A 16477-nucleotide genomic window follows, 5' to 3' on the forward strand; every position below is an offset into this window, starting at 1 on the left:
CCCACTTCCACCCAGCCCACATCACCCCTTCCCTCTGGCCATCACCATACTGCAGACAACAGTGAGGTGATGGCCAGAGGGAACAGTTGGTGGGGGCTGGGTGGAAGTGGGTAAGGGGAAAATGGGGACATCTGCAATAGTGTCAACAATAAAAATAATTTAAAACATTTGAAATTTGTATTGAATTTATTAGGCTAACATTGGTTAACAAAATTATATAGATTTCAGGTGTACAATACTGTAATATATCATCTGTATATTACATCATGTGTTCACCATCCCAAGTCAAGAATCCTTCCATCACCATTTATCCCTCCTTTAGCCTCTTCTACCTCCCTCCAACCCCTTTCCCTCTGGTAATCACCGTACTGTTGTCTGTGTATAATTTTTGTTTTGTCTTGTTTATCCCTTTGACAGGGGCAGAAACAGAACATTGGGGAACCAGCTAGAATTGTAAGAAATATTAATCATGCTCTGTTAACCGGGATTGTTTTATTCTGATTAAAGAAGGCACATTCTAACCTGGCTGGCAGTTACCCACATGGGACGTGGGAGCTCACCTAAAAATGCAGCCCATCCTCCGCATTTGGAGCTGCCTATTATCATGGGAAGATGAACAACTTTGCCACAGAATCGACAGCTCTTTGAAGACCCCCTCCCCCAGCCTTTGCATATCACTAAGCCCTTTGAAGACCCTCTGCCTTTTTGCATCCCTTTGAAGATCCCCAGCTCTCTACTTATCTGTTGACTGCCCATGTGGCACACCTTTTTGTTACTTCCCCATGTAATCTTTTGTCCTTTTACCTTATATAAGCAGCTGGCTTATGGTGGGGTGCAGAGCAGACTTTTTTTGGATGACCTGCTGCTCTTCCATATTGCTGGCAGTATTGGAATAAACACTCATAATGTTTCAACCCTGTCTCTGCTTAATTGGCTCAAGTAGTGACAGGCAGCCCAGACCCATTGATTGTCTGGTTACACCTTCACCTTTTTCACTCAGTCCCCTAAACCATTCCCTTCAGACAGCAGTTAGTCTGTTTTCTGTATCTCTAAGTCTCTTTCTATTTTGTTTGTTAGTTTATTTTGTTCATTAGATTCCACATATAATTGAAATCATATTGTACTTGTCTTTCTCTGACTGGCCTATTTCACTTAGCGTAATACTCTCTAGGTCCATCCATGCTGTCACAAAAGGTAAGAGTTCCTTATTTATTATGGCCACATAATATCCCATTGTGTAAATGTACCACAGCTTTTTGCACCTTCATTCCTGATCTTGATATGTTTTTGTTCTTTAGGTAGTCCTTCGAACTGCTTTTGACATCTTACTGGTGCCATCATTAATACTAGTACTTACTTAAATGATCAAAAAAATCAGTTAAAATATTTAGCATATGTTATTTTCTTTCTGTATGAGAGTCATGATTACTTTGATTTGGTTAAAACTAGCCATTAGTAAAAATATAAAGGGAAAGGAGGTTTTTGAATGCAAAGTTTTGAAATCAGGTGTTTATAATCTCTGATCTCACAGATGGTTACCAATCTTCTCGTTTTCACTTTTTGTGCCATAATTTCACCTTTATAACTTTTGTTCAGCTACCATTCCTTTACTTTTTACATCATTTTGATGAATGACAAACCAATGTAGCACTTGGTAATTTAAATCTGTGCTCCATAAAGCTAAACCAAACAAATGAGCTTATAAACATTTTAATCACAGTTAAAATTGATATGCTTTTATTTTGGCAACAATCTAGCACTCAAGAATTATGACTAATGATTTTTAAGAGAAGTTAACTTTGCTGAGCCAAAAGGGGGTGGGGAACTCTTTAGACAATTATAAGTACAGTATATTTTCACATAACTCTCTTTTGGGAGTTAATATTTTATTGAAAATTTTCATCAGAATCATTACACTACACTGTATTCGAAGGGGAAAAATTTTCACAACATCTAATAAATAAAAACAGATTTTTATACTTACTGTGCCCCACCACAGAGCATCTGCATATGTAGAAAACTCCTTGTTGGCATCCTTTTCCACCAGGTAGACAAGGAAAGATGAAAAAATAAGAACCAAAAATCCTATGTACCAAGCTGTGATTAATTCCTAGGTAAAAAAGGAATGAAAGATTTTTAGAAGTGAAAACAATCTTTGAAAAAGGAAAACAAATCTATTTATGCACGATTCCATTCATTTGACTACTTCTTGGATACTTATGATGATTTTTAAACAATCCATTATATACTGTGCCTCTAAATTACTTTGGCCAATTTCTGAAATGACTAAGTTCGCTAATGACAAGCTTATCAAATATTTCAGCAAACAACGCAAGAGTTTAAAAAATCTTGTTCTATGAGTCAGAAAGTAAATCTTACCTTGCTGTGAGCATAAACCACAGAACCTAGTAATTTCCAAGTGCCTCCCCTTCGGTCCATGCGCACCATACGGAGGATCTGTAGGAAACGGAGACTTCTGAGTGCGGACGTGGCAAAAATATTACCCTGAGTTTTTGCAGAAACAACTGCTATTGAAGCGATAAGAACAATGGTATCTGAAAGAAACAGGTTGAAACAGCCATAAGAAGCACGACAAGGCATTTTTAGTTCCAAAAAACATTTCAGAAAGGTTCACTCGGACCTGCTTGAGGTACAAATAACCAGATCTCGAACCCCAGCACCGCGTCGCGCTACTTGGGCTCTGCGATGCCTGGACAGCGAGAAGGCAGAGAACAGGACTATCCATCCTCGTAGTTCTGGCCCATCACCATCCCATGCTCTACCTATGCATTTTTGAACCACTTACTACTTAACCCTCAGCAAATTGGCAACAGCTTTCGGAAAGTCTGGGGTTCCCGGGAGCCTTGAAGCTGTGGGCAGCTTTCCCCAACATCCCGGTTTCCTCAGCATCCCTGCGGGGCAGGAAGGAGCTTGCCCCTCAGCCTGCACACCTCGGCTTCCTGGTTGATGCCACAGAGGATCATAGTCTGTCCAGCCACGAAAGAGCCACTTGGGACAATCATGTCTCTTGTTTACTTTTTTTAAAAAAATATATTTTTTATTGATTTCAGAGAGGAAGAGAGAGGGAGAGAGAGATAGAAACATCACGGATGAGGGAGAATCACGGATCGGCTGCCCCACACTGGGGATCCAGCCTGCAACCCAGGCGTGTGCCCTGACGGAGAATTGAACTGTGATCTTCTGGTTCATCGGTTGATGCTCAACCACGGAGCCATGCTGGCTGGGCTCTCTTGTTTTCTTGACAAAGAAGCTTATAGCTCCTCTGGGAAAAAAATTTCCTTATGTTGTAAAGTCTGCAGCATTACATTTTGTCTAACAAAGGCCTCAACTAAGCGGAATACTCTAAGCTCTCTGCATAAAGTACGCTTGATATCTGGTCAGCCCATTATGTGCAAGTTTGGAAACACAAATTAAATAACATTACATTTGTTACAATAGAGTATGCAATTATACACATTGTGCGTTGCATGGGAATAAATATTTAATTTTTGACATATTGGCATTTGGACTGAAAAAAATCTTCCCTTTTGTAAGCTAAAATGAGGGGAAAAAATGCAGCGAATGAAAGCGTGGAAAAGATAAAAGAGGACTTAATCGCTCCAAGGGTAAATATCTGGACGATGGAAAGTGGGCTTTGAAGTGGAAGACGTGAAGTGAGGATGAATGGCCTCCTATGACAATTTAAAAATGAGTTAGCTTGACCTTAACATCCTCAAATAAACTTCCCTTCCTGCTTCAAGTGGACTGTGCATGACTGGGCATCCACACTCCAAGAGGAGTTTCACTTCGAGGGCGCTGCATTTATAATGTTTCTGTGATCCTTGGGATTGACTGCTGGATGGATGTGAGCCCCTCACTCAGCTCAGTCCTCCCTGCACGTCGGAAGCTCTGGTCTGGACTGAGAAGATCTTCTGAGTCATTCTCCTGGTGCCCTTTGGGGCCAGGACTTTGAGAGGGAGAGAGGGTAAGTAGATGGCAGTACAAAGGTCAGCAGGAAGGTTTCATTCCCCCAGTCAGATCTGAATGCTCTGTGGCTCTATGGGACATAGAGAGCCACATATGCATCCTTGAGTTGCTGCTCTCTGCAGCTGTTGAAAATGAGAAGGAATTAAATGTGTTGACACAAACACCAAAGACATTATATAAGTGAATAAAAGCCAGTTACAAAGCAGTATGTGATTTTATTTTAATAAATACATATATAACTAGGAAAAACATATGAGAACATACACAGATTACTACCATGAATTATCTCTCGGAATAAAGAGTCCAGGTTTGAATAAATAGTTTTTTTGCTTTCTAAGTTATTAATTTCTCTAATGTTGGAATTTTATTCATTTATTTAAAAAATATTATAGTAATCAATGAAAAGTTTTAAAAATATTGTTCTATAACTCAGAAAGCACATCTTACTTTATTGTTAGCATAAATTTATTTTTAAAAAATGTATTCATTTTAATGTTGGAATTTTATAACAACGATGGTTTTTTGAAATCAGGAAGAAAACTTCAAAGAAAGAGTTAAGTGTGAAAAGATCTCGGTTTTCATCATTTTAAGGGATTGACTCCTGAGATAAGCAGTTTACAAAGAGATAGTCTTTATATGGCCCTGCTGGATATATGTTAGCCTTTATTTTTCATTGTAATCCTGCTTCCTCCCAAGAGTACAAAGGAAATAAAAAATGTACAATACTCCCATTGACTGTGCTAAAATATTAGAAATAAGTAAATGACTAATAAGGGTACAGAAAACATAGCACTTAAAACTTACCATGTCCTGCCCTTTCTTCAAATCGAAGTGTTTTCAAATGTTATATTATTGAATACGCATAACAACCATGCTGGTTAAGTATTCTATAGTTCCCATTGTACAGATGAAAAGGTGAGGCATACATTGTATGAGTTTTTAAAAAATCAGCTATAGCTCTGTTAGACTAAAGCACAGAACGTATACTATGAAGTTAATTCATTAGAGAAAAGCTAGAAAAAGTGAAAGGAACACCGCTGGCTTCAGACAATTTAAAACGTTATGCACACAGTGATTCGTAATCTAAATGTTTGAAGTCACAAAATATGCAAAGGTAACCAAAAACTTAATTTAGTACCCTCATTGAAATTCAGATCAGAAGAGAATGTCAGAGATTAGCAAAATGAAATCATAAATGAGCAACCAAATGGCAAGCAATGAATGCAGTCATAAAAATGTTTCTGGTTGGATTGCAGTCATCTGCTGGAATTTTGCTGTCAGTACCACCTAGACTATTTTCTAGGCTCATATTTTAGAAGTTAAAAGTAATCTTTACTTTTATTTATGTAATTGTTATTTTTATAGTACATTACTTTATAGAATGGAGGTTCCACAAGGTTGGATACTTGTATTCCAAGTGCCTAGAACAGTGCCTGAAATATGGTAGGTATTAAATAAGTATTTATAAAATGAACTTAGATTAATAAACACCTAAAGGTAGCTTGAGCCTTATTCTCTTATCACATCAGCGGCTTAATAACTGAAAGTATCAATCTAAAATACTCTTAGGTTAGTCGATGATCACTTCAATATCTATCACTGAATTCAAATGCAATATAATAGTTCATAGCTATTATCCATTAAAGTTTATTAAAGACAAATCTCACTAACATTTACTTTTTGTAAAATTGGGTAGGGGCAGTTCTTAAAGATGGCAACATAGGAGGCTCTTGAACTCTCCTCCTCCCACAGGAACACTGAATGGACAGCCATACAGGGAATAATTCTCTTTGAAGGAAATACTGAAACTAGCTGAGGGACTCCAACACGTCAGTTGAATGAGAAAATACCCACACTGAAATCGCTAGGAAAGGCTGAGACACAGCCTATATAATAAAGAAGTAATATGCAAATTAACTCTCACACCCTCACAAGATGGTTGCCTACGACCAGGCTGGCAGGGAGGGGGCTGTTGGGGGCAACCTGGCCAGCAGGGGGGAGGGGGAGCAGTTAGGGGCGACCAGGCAGGCAGGTAAGCGATTAGGAGCCAGTGGTGCAGGATTGTGAGAGGGATGTCCAACTGCCAGTTTAGGCCCGATCCCCACATTGGAGAGGGTGCAGACTGGGCTGAGGGGATTCCCCCCCATGCTCCGTGCATGAATTTCATGCACCAGGCCTCTAGTTCTTATCATAAACCCCATTCCCAGCCTAATGCCACACAATTGGGAGAGAACCATCACCTCCCAGCTTCTCCCTGAGCATCTAAGGGTTTGAATCCCACATCTAATACCCCAACTTTTAAGACTCCCACTTGAGAGACAGGCTCCCAAAACATCTATCTCTGAAAGCCAGTGTCACTTGCATCCATGAGACCCACAAGACTATAGCAAACAAAGAAGCAGTTATTAATGAATATGAACACTAGCTGTGGCTGTCCCGCAGGGCTCAGTGCAGAGGAAGTAGGCAGAAATGCTCACTTCCCAGTCTTTCCCTGAAAGGATTCTATTTGCATACTTCAATTCTGCCTGGGGGTCAGGCTTCTAAATTAGTAAGCATTTAGGGGCTGGCTGCAATCCCTCTCTCTTCCCTCTCTCTCTAGCCTTATCCAAGTTGCCAGAGTCTCCCTGGAAGAATCTAGTATACACACCTGGCGCCTCAGCTCTTCAACCCCTTCCACCCCCCAAAAGAAGACAGAACACTTCTAGTAATTTTACAAGGCCAGAATTACCCTGGTACCAACACTAAAGACACCACAAGAAAATAAAATTGTGTATTCCCGATGAACATAGATATAAAAATTCTCAATAAAATCTTAGCAAATTGAATTCAATAGTACATTAAAAGGATCAGACACAGCTATCAAATGGGACTTACTCCAGGGATGCAAGGATGGTTCAATACCTGCAAATCAATGTGATATACAACATTAACAAAACAATGATAAAAATCATATAATCTCAGTAGATGGCAAAAAAAACTTTGACACAATTCAACATACTTTCATGATGAACACTGTCAACAAAGCAGCTTTAGAGGGAACATAACTCAACATAATAAAGGCCATATATAACACACTAATAGCTAACACCATACTTAATGGTGAAAAACTAAAAGCTTTCCCTCTAAGGTCAGGAATAAGATAAATATGTCCACTCTCACTACTTTTATTCAACATAGTATAAAAATTTTAGCTAGAGCAATTAGGAAAGAAAAATAAATAAGAGGCACCCAAATCAGAATGGAAAAAGTAAAATTATTACCTTTTGCAGATGGCATGATATTATATATGGAAAACCCTAAAGACCACCAAAAATGGTTGGAACTAATAAATGAATTAAGTAAAGTTGGAACTAATAAATGAATTAAGTAGAGTAATTCTTTATGTACAAATAGCAATATATAGAAATCAGCTGCATTTCTATACACTAACAATAATGTCAGAAAGAGAAATTAAGAAAAAAGTGGATTTACAATAGCATAAAAAAAATCCTTAGGAATAACTTAGACCAAGGAGGGAAAGGATCTGTTCAGTGAAAACTATATGACATTTGATGAAATAAATTGAAAAAGACACAAATAAATGGAAAGGTATTTCATGCTCATGAATTGAAAAAATTAATATTATTAATATGTCTATGTAATCCCTATCAATATTCAAATGGTATTTTTCACAGAAATAGAGCAAACAATCCTAAGTTTATATGGAACCACAAAAGACCTCAAGTAGTCAAAACAATATTGAGAAAACAAAACAAAATAAAACTAGAAGCATCACACTTTCTGGTTTCAAATTGTATTACAAAGCTAAATACAAAGCTATAGTAATCAAAACAGTATTGACATAAAAACAGGCACATAGATCAATCAAATAGAATAGAGATGCCAGAAATGAAATCATACATATATGGTTAATTAATTAATGATAAACAAGTCAAAATATATATAATGGGGAAAGACTAGTCTCTTTAATAAACGGCGTTGGGAAAACTGGACAGCTACATACAAAAGAATGAAAATGGACCACTATCTTACACCGCACACAAAAATCAACTCAAAATAGACTAAAAACTGTAACACCTGAAACCATAAAACTCCTAGAAAAAGACACAGGTGGTGAGCTCCTTTAATATGGGTCATGGCAATAATTTTTTTTTTTGGGGAGAGAACCAAGATGGCGGCATAGGTTAACGCCGGAGTTTGCTGCTTTGAACAACTACTTCAAAAGTGAAACTAAAAGACGGAACGGACATCACGCAGAACCACAGGAACGCTGGCTGAGTGGAAGTCCTACAACTAGGAGGAAAGAGAAATGCATACGGACACTCAGAGGAGGCGCAGTGCTGAAGTCAAAATCTGAGGTGCGGAGTGCGCGGAGCGGGCTGGTGGCGGAGGGCGCGGTTGGCATTTTCAATCGGGAGGGAGTCGCAGACTCTGAGCTCCAGATACAGGCGAGTCTTTGGGGACCCAGACTCAAACGGGAGAAGCGGGACTGTCTGGCTTCGGTCAGAGCGAGTGCAGCTTTCTCTCCCAGCTTTGCAGCGGGTGCTGGGACTCAGAGAGGCAGAGCCCCTGGGGACAGGACTGAGAGCCGCCATAACTGCTCTCTCCGGCTCACCCTGTTGATCCTGTGCGACCCACCCCGCCCAAGCCCTGCACAGAGGCATTTGCCGGATAGCCTCAGGCAAAGGCTAGATTAGCACCTCCCTAGAGGACAGAAGTTCTCTCACTGCTGACACAGCTGATTCTCACAGCCACTTGGCCTGGAGGTCAAACCCTCCCTGGTATTAGCTACAACAATCAAGGTTTATCTATAAGACTGTGAACAAAGACCACTAGGGGGTGCACCAAGGAAGCATAACAAAATGAGGAGACAAAGAAACAGGACAAAATTGTCAATGGAAGATATAGAGTTCAGAACCACACTTTTAAGGTCTCTCAAGAACTGTTTAGAAGCCGCCGATAAACTTAATGAGGTCTACAAGAAAACTAATGAGACCCTCGATGTTATGTTGGGGAACCAACTAGAAATTAAGCATACACGGTCTGAAATAATGAATATTATACAGACTCCTGACAGCAGACCAGAGGAGCGCAAGAATCAAGTCAATGATTTGAAATGCGAGGAAGCAAAAAACACCCAACCGGAAAAGCAAAATGAAAAAAGAATCCAAAAATGCGAGGATAGTGTAAGGAGCCTCTGGGACAGCTTCAAGCGTACCAACATCAGAATTATAGGGGTGCCAGAAGATGAGAGAGAGCAAGATATTGAAAACCTATTTGAAGAAATAATGACAGAAAACTTCCCCCACCTGGTGAAAGAAATGGACTTACAGGTCCAAGAAGCGCGGAGAACCCCAAACAAAAGGAATCCAAAGAGGACCACACCAAGACACATCATAATTAAAATGCCAAGAGCAAAAGATAAAGAGAGAATCTTAAAAACAGCAAGAGAAAGAAACTCAGTTACCTACAAGGGAATACCCATACGACTGTCAGCTGATTTCTCAACAGAAACTTTGCAGGCCAGAAGGGAGTGGCAAGAAATATTCAAAGTGATGAATACCAAGAACCTACAACCAAGATTACTTTATCCAGCAAAGCTATCATTCAGAATTGAAGGTCAGATAAAGAGCTTCACAGATAAGGAAAAGCTAAAGGAGTTCATCACCACCAAACCAGGATTATATGAAATGCTGAATGGTATCCTTTAAGAAGAGGAAGAGGAAGAAAAAGGTTAAGATACAAATTATGAACAACAAATATGCATCTATGAACAAGTGAATCTAAGAATCAAGTGAATAAATAATCTGATGAACAGAATGAACTGGTGATTATAATAGAATCAGGGGCATAGAATGGGAATGGACTGACTATTCTTGGGGGGGGGAAAGGGGTGTGGGAGATGCAGGAAGAGACTGGACAAAAATCGTGCACCTATGGATGAGGACAGTGGGTGGGGAGTGAGGACGGAGGGTGGGGCGGGAACTAGGAGGAGGGGAGATATGGGGGGGGGGAAGAGGAACAAATGTAATAATCTGAACAATAAAGATTTAATTTAAAAAAAATAATTTTTTTTGATTTGACAACACAAAAGTGACAAAAGCAAAATAAGTAAGTGGGACTACATCTAACTGAAAATCTTTTCTATAGCAAAGAATGCCAATCTATATATATAAAAGCCTAAGCAACCATTAAGATGGAACGACCAGTCGATCAGTTGCTATGACACGCACTGACCACCAGGGGGCAGACGCTCAATGCAGGAGCTGCCCTTTGGTGGTCAGTGCACTCCCACAGCCAACCTTTCATGATCCCTCTGCTCTGCTGGCAGGCTCCAAGTGGCCTGTCGCCCACCTGCCACCGTGGCAGTGTGGCAGTGAGGGAAGTAGGAAGAGGGGAGGCGGGGAACTGTGGTGGTGGGGGGCCTACATAGGCGTCCGGCATCCGTTCCTTCCGTGCCGGGCCCAGCAACTGTCTAGGGACCCTACCTGTGCACGAATTTGTGCACCAGGCCTCTAGTAATGAAATAAAAAGGAAACCTATGAAATGGGAGGAAATATTTGCAAATCACATATCTGATAAAGTGTTAGTAGCCAAAATGTATAAATAATTAATATAACTGAATAAAAAGCCCAAAGAGTCTGATTAAAAATTGAGCAAAGAAACTGAGTCCCCCTCCCCCCAAATATTATTAATCATCAGGGAAATGCAAAGTAAAACCACAATGAGATACTACCTCAAACCTGTTAGAATGGCTATTATAAAAAAGATAAATCACAAATGCTGGTGAGGATGTGGAGAAAAGGAAACCCTAGTGCACTATTGTGGGAATGCAAGTTGGTGCAGCCACTATGAAAAAGCATGGAGGTTCTTAAAAAAATTAAAAATATAACTACCACATGATCTAGCAATCCCATATATAGGTATATATTCAAAAGTAATTAAAACAAGATCTTGAAGAGATATTTGCACATACAGTTTATTGCAGCATTACTCTCATTAGCTAAGATATGAAAACAACTTAAGTGCTCATAAACTTAATGGATAAAGGAGAATATATATATATATATATATATATATATATATATATATATATATATATATATAGTGGCCCGGTGCACAAAAATTTGTGCACTCGGGGGAAGGGGGGGGTCCCTCAGCCCGGCCTGTGCCCTCTCGCAGTCTGGGACCCCTCGGGAGATAACGACCTGCTGGCTTAGGCCTGCTCCTGGGTGGCAGAGGGCAGGCCCAATCCCTAGGTGCAGCCCCTGGTCAGGCTCAGAGCAGGGCCGATTGGGGAGTTGGGGCGCCTTCCCCTGTCATGCACAGAGCAGGGCGGATTGGGAGGTTGTGATGCCACCCTCAGTCACGCTCAGGGTAGGGCTGATTTGGGGGGTTGGGCACCGCCCTGTCACACTCAAGGCAGGGTCGATGGGGAGGTTGCGGTGCCACCCCCTGTCACGCACAGAGCAGGGCCAATCAGGGGGTTGGGGCGCTGCCCCCTGTCACTCACAGAACAGGGCCCATCAGGGGGGTTGGGGCTCTGTACCCTGTCACACACAGAGCAGGGTCAATCAGGGGGTTGGGGAGCTCCCCCCTGTCACGCACAGAGCAGGGCCCATCAGGGGGTTGGGGAGCTCCCCTCGTCACTCACAGAGTAGGGCCGATAGGGGAGTTGGGGCACCGCCCCCTGTCACACACACAGCAGGGCGGATCAGGGGGTTGGAGTGCCGCACCCTGTCACACTCAGGGCAGGGCTGATGGGGAGGTTATGGCTCTACCCTGTCACACACAGAGCAGGGCCCGTGGGGGTCGGTTGGAGCGTCACCCTCTATCACCACAGAGCAGGGCCGATCATGGGGTTGGGGTGCCACCACTGTCACACTCAGGGCAGGGCCGATGGGGAGGTTATGGCTCTACCCTGTCACACACAGAGCAGGGCCTGTGGGGGGCGGGGGGGTTGGGGCGCCGCACCCTGTCACACACAGAGCAGGGCCGATCAGGGGGTTGGGGCGCCGCACCCTGTCACACACAGAGCCACAGGGCGATCAGGGGGTTTGGGTGCTGCCCCCTGTCACGCTGATCCCGGTGCCGGGAGGCCTCGTGGCTCCGCTGATCCCGGTGCTGGGAGGCATATTACCCTTTTACTATATAGGGTAGAGGCCTGGTGCACGGGTGGGTGCCGGTTGGTTTGCCCTGAAGGGTGTCCTGGATCAGGGTGGGGGTCCCCACTGGGGTGCGTGGCCAGCCTGAGTGAGGGGATGATGGCTGTTTGCAGGCTGGCGGGTGACGGAAGCTCCCAACCGCTCCTTTTTTTCTTTTTTTTTATTCTGGGCCAGCTTTAGCTTTGAGGCTCCCGCTCTGAGGCATCCCCTGCTGAAAGCAGGTTTCTGGCCTTTGTTTACAATGTTGCGATCCTGCTGGCTGAAGCCCTGCGGACTAAAGCAGGTTTCTGGGGTTTTGTTTAGCTTCTATATTTGTTACATAGTTGCTTAGAGTTGCAGCTCAGAGGCCTGCAGTGGCAGGCGGGGAACGTTGGAGTCCTCCGTCACTGAAGCAAGCAAGCCTCATGTTAGTTTCAAGCTGCCTGGCTTCTGGCCGCCGTCTTGGCTGGCAGTTAATTTGCATATTGCCCTGATTAGCCAATGGGAAGGGTAGCGGTCGTATGCTAATTACCATGTTTCTCTTTTATTAGATAGGATAGGCTACATATATATTATATGTAATAGCATATTCAGCCACCAGAAAGAAGGAAATCCTAATATTTGCAGCAAGATGGATGGACCTTAAAGACATTATGCTAAATGAAATAAGCCAGACAGAGAAAGACAAATACTGTACATCACTTATATGTGGAATCTAAAAAAGCTGAACTCATATAAACAGAGACTAGAATTATGGTTATCAGGGGGTGGGAGTATAGAAGGGGGGGAAATGAGATGTTGGTCAAAGATTACAAACTTCTAGTTATAAGATGAATAAGTTCTGGAAATTTAATATACAACACAGTGATTATATTTAATAATATTATATTAAGCATTTGAAAGTTTCTAAGAGAATAGATATAAATGTTTTCACCACAGAAAAGAACATGGTAATTATGTAGTATAATGGAGGTGTTAGCTAATAATCAATTTCTAATAAATGTGTATCAAATCAATAAAATTTTAACTTACACAGTATTATGTCAATTATATCTCAATAAAGCTGGGGAAAATTGGGTGGAATAGATTACACTGTGCAATTAATTAATTATCTAAAATGTCTTTTGAAACATAGGTGCTTTGTCTTAGGTGCAGATACCATATTTTAGTATAAGAAATAAACTATAGACAGCCCTTTAAGCTCATTGGCTTCAGATACATTTGTTTAAACATTCATGAGTTAAGCAGTTAATCAAGTACCAAGTGTTATACTAGACACTTGCATTAGAAATGAATATTCATTCATCCATCTAATAATCAATCTATCACAAATATTTGTTTAATCACTACTAAGTACCAGGCATTGTGCTAAATTCTTTATGTACATAAATGACTGTCAAATGGGGACAATTTTGCTTCCCCAGGGAGAATTGGTAATGTCTGGAGACATGCTATTTGGTTGTCCTAACTGGGAAGGGGGTTACTACTGGCAACTAGTGGTAGAGGCCAGGGTTGCTGTGAAACATCCCTCATTGCCCAGAACAACCCCTAGGAAAAAGAATTACCCAGTCCCAAATGACATTAGTGCAAATGTTGGAAAAGCCCGATGTACATTTTTAAATTTAATCCAAACAACCCTATGAGGTAGTGATTATCATCTCCTTCTTACAAATGAAGAGCTAAGGCTTGCAGTGGTCTGTTAGTCAAGGTCCAAATCCACGAGAGGCTGAGCTGGCCCCTAATTGACACCAAAGTTGTGCTCCTAAGTATGGTACACTATTCCTTGGATAAAGAAAATTCAGGGTGACATAGGTCAAGGTGGGGTGGGGATGAGTGAGGGGAGAAAGGGAGAGGCTGTGAAAGCAAGTGGATAATAAAGCAAGAATAAATTGTTACTGCATAATGCATTCAGGGAAAAGGCAAGTGCAAGGAGGATAAAGCAGACATAAAATGACACTAAAAACAGATGGTATTTTTATGGATGCATCAAGAGAAAATGGGGCTAGAGAAAGAAATAGAACTGCTAATAAACAAGGAGGAGCTCCAAATTGCATGGAAAACAAAAAAGCATGTGATCCTGAGCTCTTAAAATCTGCCTCTCCCAAAGGAAACAGATGTGAGCAAGTTGGGAAGTAGTGAAGAAATAGTTATTGATTACAAGCAGCCCATTAGAAATGTGAAATATAGGCTTATAAGATATTAGGAAGTAGGCTCACATACTTACTGAATCACTTAGAGTGATTTATGGACGAATTCTTGAGATTTGAGGAGGCTGCAAAGATTTGAACAAAGTAAAAACTGTAATGATATTTAAGACACATAGGGACTATAAAAGAGCTTATTATGAGACTCCAGTGGAACTTTGTTCCACTATTATTTACAAAATCAATATAAATTGATCAATGTGAACCCTGTTTGAGAGAAATCAGCCACTGAAATATTGAAAAGCCCTCACTATAGGGTGGATTCACATTCAAGGGTATCCTATCATGCAGCCAAAGGTTGGGCTAAAGCAAGGTCATTTGTATATCTGAACTCTAATGCGCTGTATTATGTTGCTACAATTACATGGAACAATATACCTACTAGAAAGAATACAGTCACCCCTTGGTGTCTGCGGGGGATTGGTTCCAGGATCTCCCATGGATACGAAAATCTGAGGATGCTCACGTTCCTTATATAAAATGATGTAGGGTTGGCCGCTGTAGCTCAATGTTGAGTAACCTAAAGTCCATTTACCCATGAACCAAGAGGTCGCCAGTTCGATTCCTGGTTATGGCACATGACCAGGTTGTGAGCTTGAGCTCCAGTAGGAGGCGTGCAGGAGGCAGCTGATAGATGTTTCTCTCTCATCAATGTTTCTATCTCTCCCTCTCCCTTCTTTTCTCTCTAAAAAACAATCAATAAAAACATATTTTTTTTAAAAAAGATGTATTTGCATATGACCTACAGATACCCTCCCATATACTTTAAATCATCTCCGGTTTATTTATAATACCTAATACAATGTAAATGCTATGTAAGTAGTTGTTGTTACAATATATATTGTTTAGGATATAATAACAAGAAAAAAAAGCCTGTCTATGTTCAATATGGATACAACCATCATAGGCCTAACTATGCAGTAGACATGAGCAACAACGTACACCGCCCCCCCCCCCCCCGAATATTTATGATCTGAGGTTGGTTGAATCTGCAGAAGTGGAACCCATAAATATGGAGGATCAACTGTATGCTACATTTGACTTTATTTAAAATCATAGTGGGAAGAACTAAATAATATGGATTAAACCAAGCACTTCTGGATTATAATAATATGGATTAAAAGTGTTCAAACACTTTTAAACTTGTAACTGTAGGACAGATAAAATTTCTAGAGGTAAACCACAAAAAAAGTACTTCTTGACTCCTAGAAACTGTCTGAAGTCTCAGAAAAATTTTCCCTAATAGCTAACATATATATCCCTTTTGCACCTTAAACTCATTGCATCTTGTTATCTCTGGGAAAAACAGAAGTGCAGCAACTGCAATATTCCTGATGATTGTATCCTCCTCTCCCACCACCATTTTTGTTCCAATTCCTTGAGCTCTTTTTAGTGGCCTCATTATAAGCTAAAATTTGAATAGATTTAACCAAATGCATGTTTGAACATTGTAAAAGTGACAATTGCCATAAGCTATCAAAACATTGGACATATGGATAAGATAGGAAATAAATTTAATGACTTGATTTACTTAGTCAACAACTTGTTAATGACCTTTGGATTACTTACTTTTTGCTATTAAAATGTAAGGACCTTGAGGCAGGAGCATGGAAGTGTGCTTGGGGCGGGGGGAGGAGGGGGTAAGGAGGTTAATTTAGCTTGAGTGGAGTGAGGATGGGGGACAGTAAGTGGGCCCTGGTCAGGTCACAATGGCTTTGGGAAGAACCATAGATGTCCTGATGGGTTTTGAGCAGAAGAATGCAAGATCAGATTTGCATTTTAGAAGATGGGTTTTGTTGCCTTTGAGAAAGAGATCAGGAGGGGGCTGGATGGCAGGCATGGCGGTCAGAAGCCATTGCCATGCTCTGGACAAAGGGTGAGAGTGGCTTTAGAAGAGACAGGTTAAAGTGAGGAGCAGCAGAGAAGGGGTTGCATTTGGGACATGTTGTGAAGGCGGAGATGTCAGGACTTGCTGAAGGACTGATTGTGCGGTGTGTCACAGAAGGGAAGCCAAGGGTAATATCCAGGTTTCTGGCTGAGCAATTGGGTGAATGAAGTGCTATTTACAAAGATGGGGAAATACTGTAATGGGGGGAGGGAGAGCAGAAAGGAGGGCTATTTGAGGAGTAAAATTAACAGCTT

At 41.2% G+C, this 16477-nt stretch overlaps 1 protein-coding gene across 2 annotated transcripts in view; it reads right to left on the reverse strand.

Moving 5' to 3' along the window:
* Window positions 1–16477, reverse strand: part of KCNQ5 (potassium voltage-gated channel subfamily Q member 5) — a 529981-nt gene that overhangs the window by 114489 nt on the left and 399015 nt on the right. For both annotated transcript variants that reach the window (XM_059701183.1, XM_059701182.1), the window contains exons 4-5: window positions 2380–2555; window positions 1985–2110 (exon numbers count right to left, since the gene is read on the reverse strand). In XM_059701183.1, the coding sequence (XP_059557166.1) occupies window positions 1985–2110; window positions 2380–2555 (302 nt within the window). The remainder of the gene's footprint in view (window positions 1–1984; window positions 2111–2379; window positions 2556–16477) is intronic.

Source organism: Myotis daubentonii, chromosome 6, assembly GCF_963259705.1.
Source record: "Myotis daubentonii chromosome 6, mMyoDau2.1, whole genome shotgun sequence".
Lineage (NCBI taxonomy): Eukaryota > Metazoa > Chordata > Mammalia > Chiroptera > Vespertilionidae > Myotis > Myotis daubentonii.